The 9,108-nt window shown below is 36.2% G+C and overlaps 1 protein-coding gene across 1 annotated transcript; it reads left to right on the top strand.

Moving 5' to 3' along the window:
* The first annotated feature begins 8,154 nt into the window (after nt 1–8,154).
* On the top strand, nt 8,155–9,108 carry LOC148046145 (olfactory receptor 14I1-like). Its single transcript, XM_087714545.1, has one exon. It carries the CDS (start codon nt 8,176–8,178, stop codon nt 9,106–9,108), a length of 933 nt encoding a protein of 310 aa, XP_087570671.1. The 5' UTR covers nt 8,155–8,175.

Here is a 9,108-nt window from a genome sequence, read left to right as displayed (position 1 = left end):
TTAGCAGAAAGCATTAAATAAATGTATTTGAAATTAAATAATCTGTTTGTTTTATGAAAAACTGTTATAAATTGTATTTAAAAATCCATTTGAACAATGTTTAAAATGTATATGGATATTGATGTGTAATTTCTAATAAAGCTTCAATGAGAAACTTAATACACATGAGTTGTTTACCATCCCTCTTTACTGAGGTTTTATTTTTGTACTTTAATATATGTGTTCATTTATATCATCCTTTAGTCATCAAATTCTATGCAGCTTACATAGTAAGGTCTATTTATCTATAATAGTTATAAACAAATATGTTTATGAATCAAGATATCTCCCAATTTTTGAAGTATCAAATTAACCTTAATAATCCACTCTTTATGAAAAAAGTTCATCTTCTATTAAAACTCTCTGATTAAAAATGCAGGGAATAAGATCTAAGTAGTTTACCTTTTTACAGGATTTATTGGCACATTTCTTATTTCTTCAAGAAAATACAGTTAAGGTAAATATGGAGGTTTGAACCTGCTTCAATTTATTAACAAATTAAACCAATCCAGCTGATCTTCATTATATTTTAAGTCATATTTTGTGACTAGTCATCAATTCAATATTCTGAGTAAATTTAGTACTGATACTGTAATGAGAATTTAGAAACAACATACAATCAAAATTTCAAATATTAAAATTTACAGTAATGGAAGAATGACATTTTAATTTATAGAAACAATACGTATGATTAAGGTACGGGTAAAGAGATTGTGCAGATATTTGTATTAACTAACTCTCAGCCTCTGTTTTGCTGCCTTCGGTTGCCATTGAAACGAGGAAGAGGGCATTGTATTTGGGTGGGAAGTGTCAGTGCAGGAGTGCCTGTAAAAAGGGAGTTGTTCTCACTATCTACGTGTATGCTGCAGATAGAAGATTTTCCGCCAAGGCCAACTGTCTGGCATATCAGCCTGATGATGCTTTTTGAAGATGTCTCCCACATGACACCTGTGGGGTGTAGTGATTGGACTATGAGATGGGGTTACCAAGGGGAGGGGGTTGGGTCACATATTGATATCTATGATTACAATCTACTCATGACCAGTAAAAGTACTCTTAATTTTGCAAAATGGAGTTGAGTGGTTTCTTTCTTGGTTACTCAGGGAAGCAGCCCTGACATTAAGCAAGCAACATTTAAAAGATGTTTTCAGTGAAAAATCATCTGATAAATTACCCTCACACCATACCACTGATTGCAGCATTGATATTCTCCCCAGGGTAAAACTTCCAAAACCTCAGATTTATTCAATGACCCCTTGTGAAATGGATGAGTTAAGGAAGTTTATTGACAAAAATTTGCAAAGGGGATTCATTTAATCTGCTAAACCTCAAGTAGCTGCTCTAGTTTTGTTCAGAGAAAAGAAAGATGGCTCCTTTCCTCTATGTGTTAATTACAAGAATTTGAATGCAGTCCGTGCTCAGAACCTCTACCCACTACCTTTAATGAAGGATATGTTGGCCCAATTGGGTAAAAGGAAGATTTTCACAAAATTAGACCTACGAGAGGCCTATTACATAGTCAGAATTAAAGAGGGGGACAAATGGAAAATTGCTTTCAACTGCCCTCTTGGTTGTTTTCAATTCCGGGTACTCCCATTTGGTCTGCAGGGGGCACCAGCTGTCTTCATGCAACAAATTAATGAGGTTTTGCATGAACACCTGTACAAAGGTGGTCTATCTTGATGACATCCTTATTAACATGGAAACATGTCAAGAACACATGAAATTACTGTGCTCAGTCCTCAAAAAACTCCGGGTAATGGAACTGTATGCTAAACTGTCTAAGTGTGAGTTTCATCAAAAGAAAATTGACTACCTTGGGTATCACATCTCCCATGATGGCATCGAGATGGACCCAGCAAAGATCCAACCTGTCACTGAAAGGGCACTCCCCCCCCCCCGCACGCGTAAACAATTGCAAAGTTTTTGGGGATTTGCGAATTTTTATCATTAATTTATTCCCTCCTTCACCAGCATTGCTCTCCCCATTATGAACCTCCTAAAGTCAAGAGGAGAGGCCAAGCCTAGACCAGAGAAGCCATTAAATTGGACTATGGAGTTCTAAGCCGCATTTGAGAAACTAAAGAGGCTCTTTGCAGCTGAATGAGTCTTGAAACACCCTGACATGGATTCACCATTTGTTGTCCAGGCTGATGCTAGTGATGTAGCAGTTGGTGTAGTACTACTACAAACAAATGCTGATGGGAAGCTGCAACCTTGCAGTTACACTTCTAAGAAGTTTACTGAGATGCAGAGACGATGGGCTATATGGGAAAAGGCTTTTGCAGACAGGTTGGTTTTGATGACCTGGCAACATTTCCTGGAGGGGGCTAAACACCCTTTTGAAGTATGGACTGATCACAAGAATTTGGAGGCGTTAAAGACCCCTCGGAAGTTATCTCCTAAGCAGATGAGATGGGCACAACATTTCAACAGGTTCGACTTCACTTTAAAGTATATCCCATGGATATACTGGCAGATGCTCTATCCAGACTCCCACAATACAACAGCTCAAAGCTTAGCATGGTTCAGCCAGTCATCCCAGCAAAGAGTCTCGCTGCTCCGGTGGTCACCAGAAGCCAGAGCAGCTCTAATTTTGAGGTCACAAAAGACCTTGTATTCAAACTCAAGGAAGGCCTTGAGTCCGATGAATGGTTTAAACAACATTCAAATGAGTGTACCATGAGAGACGGTCTACCATGGATAGGAGCTAAATTGTATGTTCCTGTTGCCATTAGGACTTTGGTTCTACAACGGGCCCACAATTCACGCATGGTAGGCCATTTTGGATTTGTGAAAACTCTGCATCTCATTAAAAGGCAACTTTGGTGGCCGTCATGGAAGAAGTACATTGAGTCTTATGTGGCCAGTTGCCCCACATGTGCTGCTGCAAAATGCCCACAAGGGAAACTCCAGGGCCTGCTCCAAGGCGTGGCCCATCCGGAGGCTCCGTGAAAAGAAATACCTATGGATTTCATTGTTGAATTACCAGAGAGTCAAGGGAATACTGTGATTTGGGTTGTTACAGACTTGTTTTCCAAACAGGTTCATTTTGTTCCTTGTTCCAAAATCCCATTGGCTAAATCCTTGGCTAAATTGTTCATTACACATGTATATCATCTGCATGGTGTACCGGACTGCATTATCTCCGATAGGGGGGTCCAATTCTGCTCCTTATTTTGGAAGGAGTTTTTGAAGTTGATTGGCTTTACCCAGGGGCTAAGCTCCACCCACCATCCTCAAACTAACGGAGCTTGTGAAAGGACTAATTCTGTTTTAGAACAATACTTCCAATGTTTCATTAATTATCAGCAAGATAAATGGGTTGAGTTGTTACCTCATGCTGAAGTGGCCTACAACAACTCGGTGCACAGCAGCATGGGTTTTACACCGTTTAAAGTAATGTTTGGCTATGATTTTGTACCTATTCTGGAGGTACCACGAGAAAAGCCACAAGTCCTGTCCCTCTCAGAATGGTGTGACCAACTCCGCAAAATATGGCCTTTGGCATATCGGGTACTGGATGCTGCTTACTGAGTACATAAAAAACAGGCCGACAAGAAGAGAACGAAACCAAAGGAATACAATGTTGGAGATCGGGTGTTTTTGTCTACCAAATTTCTCCAAACCATTCAGAAGTCTAAAAAACTGGGTCCTAAATACGTCGGTCCATTTCCTATTGTAAAGATTATTAACCCTGTGTGGGTGCAACTGGAACTACCTAAGTACCTTAACCATGTTTACCCAGTATTTCATGTCAACTTTTTGTCAACACTTCCTCTCTGCGAGTTCCTCTATCTGCACCACCTGCCTCTCTTCTCATTGAAGGAGAGCAACATTTTGAGATTAAGGAGATTTTGGACTGTAGAAAACATGGAAATCGGATTCAATATCTAGTATCTTGGAAATATTTATTCTACTCTACCTACCCCAAAAAGCCATGACCCAAATTGACTTTGACATTTCCATCTCGTTCTTGTTCCTGTTTTATGTTGTTGTGTGTTTGTTTGTTTTCTGCAGGGATGATTTCCTTTCCTGATGGAGGGCCAGATGATAGCCTCTGTTTTGTTGCTTGCTTTGGCTGCCATTGAAATGGAGAGGGGGACATTGTATTTGGGTGGGGAAGTGTCAGTGCAGGAGTGCCTGTAAAAAGGGAGTTGTTTTCACCATCTACTGCGTATGCTGCAGATAGAGGATTTGCTGCCAAGGCCTAATGTCCGGCATACCAGCCTGATGATGCTTTTTGAAGATGTCTCCCACATGACACCTGTGGGGTGTACTGATTGGACTATGGGATGGGGTTACCAAGGGGATGGGGTTGGGTCACATATTGAATTCTATGATTATGCGTGCTTTTGCCTCAGATCTTGCTTTGCCTAGCTACTATGTACTCATGACCAGTAAAAGTACTGAGGGAAGCAGCCCTGACACTAACTTTAGTTTAATATAGTATTTAAATGATGTTGAGATATGTGCACTGATAGGGCAGTGGTTAAATTGCAGTATTGCAGGCAAACTCTACCGAAGTTGGGAATGTGATCATGATGGGCCTTCAGGTTGACTCAGCCTTTCATTCTTTTATGGTAAATAAAATGAGCACATAGATTGTTAGGAGAAAATGCAAATAAAGTTCACATTGTAAACCATCCAAAAGTGAAAGCATTATGTGGTGAATATATAAATCTAAATCCTATTGTTTTGTGAATGTAGTGTCAGGCCATTTTTCATTACAATTTTAATGCATGCATATTAGTACATCTTCCCAAATAATATTAGCACTTCACATTTACAAGTAAACATGATCTCAGGACTGATTGAAACATTGCAAACTTTCCCATTTAAAAAGAATTTGGAGAAATAGTATCTAACATGTTCATTATACTTTTCTTCCAAACTTCGTTGTAGCAAACTCCATTGTAGCAATATTCACATGAATAAAACCACAGACACATATAATGCAGAAAAATCCCTCTAGGAATCAGTTTGCCAAACTGGTGTAAATAACCTAAATCAGGAGTGAAATCCAGCAGGTTCTGACAGATTCTGGAGAACCAGTAGTGGAAATTTTGAGTAGTTCAGAGGACTAGCAAACAACACTTCTGACTGGCCCCAGACTAGGATAGTAATTGAGATTTTGCAATATCCTTCCCCTGGAGTGGGGTAGGAGTAGAGATTTTGCAGTTTCCTTCCTGGTAGTAAAACAATTTCAATTTCATCACTGACCTAAATGTATCACGTACTCATTTAATGATATATTAAATTACACTTTTTCCCACTTTAAATGTATGAAATGGTGGAAGATGAGGATTATCAGTACAGGAACCAGAAACTGAGAAATGTGCTGTGAACTAGCAGTTAGTAATGAGCAATGAAGGGTTTGAAAAAGATATATGGATGTGGGATGTGTCTACACCTGCAAACATCAGAAATGTGCAGACAATTGTATTCCTTAGTGAACTTCATGTAATGAACTTGGATTTCACAGAAGCAGGACAGAAGTATTGGCATTTTTCTTTCACTTTAGCATTGAAGAAGAATTATGAAAATACAATAATGGATAATTGAAAAAAATAATCAATCAAGAATTCTCAGTTAAGGTATATATGACCAGGTATATATTCTCATATTTTGGGCATCTTATGCAAAGTCATAAAGTTCTGAATAAGTATAGAGAAAACTGAAAGGAAACTGAAAGGAAAAAGAAGGGGATGATTAGGAAGAGATGGATAGATTTGATAACAGTTGAAATCTGAAGAATGATGTTAAGAATGATTGATCATCCTAGAGAAAATCCATGTATTTGGTAATGGTGAATACAAATTTGAAAACACATAATGAATCAGACTCCAAACTTTATCAAAGTAGATAAAAGTTTATTCTTCTATTGATTCTATAAATTAGAAAACAATACTTTTTTACATAGGAATGGTGAAATGGTAACAATTTCCTGTCATTTTGCAGCAGATAGCACAAGCATTTTTAAACTGAATCTTGTAAAATAAAGGGGAAAATCTGACTATGTCACTTCACTTACAAAAAAAGCATATTTCAATTTAACATGCATGATTAATTTTCTCATTTTCTCACTTCTTCTAAAGATAGCTATGCACAGCCTTTATATAGTAAACCCTTTATCTTCAGGATAATACAAGAAATTTGTTTGAATAGGTCTGAGAAATATTTTAAGGGCTCACATTACAGTGAACTAAAAAAAATATCATTATATCATCATCTGACAATATTTAAAAAAAGAACAAATATCTAAATCTAAAGATACCTGCAAAATATCCTGCACAAATAGCAGCAAAATTTCTCTGAGTTGAAGCATTTGAGATTTTCATAACATGAAAATGTACAGTGTTATAGTTGGTGTTCATCTAGTTTGATATAACTTCCCTATTATTGAACACGCAAATTACTCCCCCGTCATCCCAATTAAAACAATAGCAATTGTAGGGAAATAATCTAAGGAGTTTTAAAAAAAGTATTCTACAGTTCCTCCTGGAGACAGGTTTGTGAAAAATCTCATGGGAAAGGTGCTTGGATAAAACATCAGCAGTGGTTGCACAATGTACAGTAAGTCTCACTGATAGCTGTTAAAAAATAGATCAAGATGGCTAAAGATGGTGAGTCATTCATTTATTTGATTTTGAACTTACTCAGGCAAAGCATCTCTTGTCTTTTATTTCTATATATTTATTAAACTTATATGGTGCCCATCTTGCCTATAAATGACGGTGGCTTACAATCAAAAATAGATCAACATGAAAATTTAAAATAATTAATACGAGCACCTAAAATTGTTTTTAAATTACCAAGGTTGTGGAGGAAGGAGGCAAGATGTACATGGGGAAAAGGTGGGGTCTCACCTTATTCCATTGTCTTGACTGAATTTAATCCACTGAAGTCAATGTTTAAGTATCAGCTGAATTTGGGGTTTTATATTATTTTTGTGCAATCTATGTTCATTTACATCCCTTTATCTCCTCATTTTAATGTTTAAGATTTTCTTATAATCTTTGTAAATGTTTTAGATGAACGTTCTCTCAAAAGATATTTTCATTCTCTTTCTAAACCAAAGTCACTAATTAGAATGAGTATTGATTTGTTTAAAGGATTGAAAAGCTTCAGTTTACACAAAGCCTACTGTCTCATGTATACTTTGGATCCAGCATCTTAATAATTCCAAATGGAAAGACCTTGACTGAATTTGGATACTTCCATCTGTGTCCATTTGACAATCACAACAAAGACACCAAAATTTTGAATCTAATTAGACCTTACACATGAGTACTGAAGAAATACCTTAAATTTTAAAATGCATTCTCAAATATCTTGAAGTTCAATAAATTTAATAATGCCTTAAAACTTTGCTGTTGTCTTTAGTCACCATGTTTACGCTCCAAAGTGCTTCTTCAAGATGAATTTTGCCAGCTTTCTCATTGCCATATTACACACTACTGCAACATTCACTCTTCCTCTCTGCTCTAACATCATCAATCAGTTCTACAATGAAACCCCATATTTACATAAGACTTTCTGTTCTGGTTTATTTGTAACTGAAATTTGAGTGGTAATGTACACTTCTACATTAGAATCCACTTGTTTTGTCTTGGATATTTAAAAATATTTTCAGGGAAATGGCAACAAAATTGTATAAAATTTCATGGAAATTTAGTAGAGCAAAAAGTCTCACTGATGGCTTTAGAAGGACAATAAGATAATAAATAAAGAAACCTGTAAGAATAAAAATTAAAAGGGGATTAAAAGGGCAAGCCCTTCACTTATTTATACTTTGAATTATACATTAATTCTAACCCTTTCATCTTTTAAATATTCGTAAAGCTCATTTTCCTTTGCAATTAAAATTCAAATGAAATATAAATTATAAGAGATTGCAGCATACAAAAAAAAGATTTTTCAAGCATTTTTCTTTAAGCACAGAGATGAAAAGACTGGAATGTCATATATACTAAATCCTCTCTTCTATTGTATTGCTACTGCTACTGTAGTGCAGAATATTTTAATGCATTTCTGGAAAAAAATAATGTAATGTTCACTAAATTTTCATTGGAAATTTATTAAATAGGAACTAATTTCTTTTCATTTTTTCTTCTAGAATAAAACATTTTAAGAATGGATAATGACACATCAGAGTTTCTTCTCTGGGAATTCTCAAAAAATTGGGACCTACATATTTTGCGTATAGCTTTACTACTGATACTATATTCAGTGACAGTAACAGGGAACCTTTTTATCATCGCTGCTGTTGTTTCTGACACACATCTTCACACCCCCATGTATTTCTTCCTGATGAATTTAGCCATGCAAGACATTGGTTCAGTTTCAGTCATTATTCCTAAAACTGTTTTTAATTCTCTTATGAACACAAGGCGTATTTCTCATTTTGGATGTGTTGCTCAAGTCATGTTGTTCTTCTTTTTCGTGAGCTGTGATATTTCTCTCCTTACTGCTATGGCCTATGATCGGTATATTGCCATTTGCAACCCCTTACAATATGAAATGATAATGAACAGAATGGCTTGCATCAAAATGATTGGCAGCATATGGACAGCCAGTCTTCTCAATGCTTCATTACACACTATTTTGACATTTAGGACTCCATTCTGCTCTAATATTATCAACCAGTTCTTCTGTGAAATCCCATATTTACTTAAGATTGCTTGTTCTGGTTTATATGTATCTGAAATTGTAGCTCTAATCTTTAGTGCTACATTAGCATTGTTCTGCCTTATTTTTGTTCTTGTGACATACGTGCATGTCTTCTGTGCTGTTTTGAGAATTCCTTCAGTTCAAGGAAGGAAAAAAGCCTTCACTACTTGTGTGCCACATATTATTGTCTTTTCCATATTTCTCTTTACTGGTACCCTAGCTTATCTGAAGCCCATATCTGACAGTCCTTCCCACTTTGACTTCATAATTAGTATTATGTATGCTATTATTCCACCCATGATGAATCCATTTATCTACAGCTTGAAAAACAAGGACATCAAAGTTGCTCTTTCAAGACTTTTTAATCAGATGTTATTTCATTTTAAAGAAGTATGA

Source organism: Thamnophis sirtalis, unplaced genomic scaffold (genome assembly GCF_051295495.1).
Source record: "Thamnophis sirtalis isolate CommonGarterSnake01/CBP01778 unplaced genomic scaffold, rThaSir2_p1.2 scaffold_4, whole genome shotgun sequence".
In the NCBI taxonomy this organism is placed as follows: domain Eukaryota; kingdom Metazoa; phylum Chordata; class Lepidosauria; order Squamata; family Natricidae; genus Thamnophis; species Thamnophis sirtalis.
This window is presented reverse-complemented; position numbering and strand designations above follow the sequence as displayed.

Bases quoted from the DNA above. Each gene is read 5' to 3' on its own strand.
- LOC148046145 (XM_087714545.1), top strand. From the start codon at position 8,176: ATGGATAATGACACATCAGAGTTTCTTCTCTGGGAATTCTCAAAAAAT.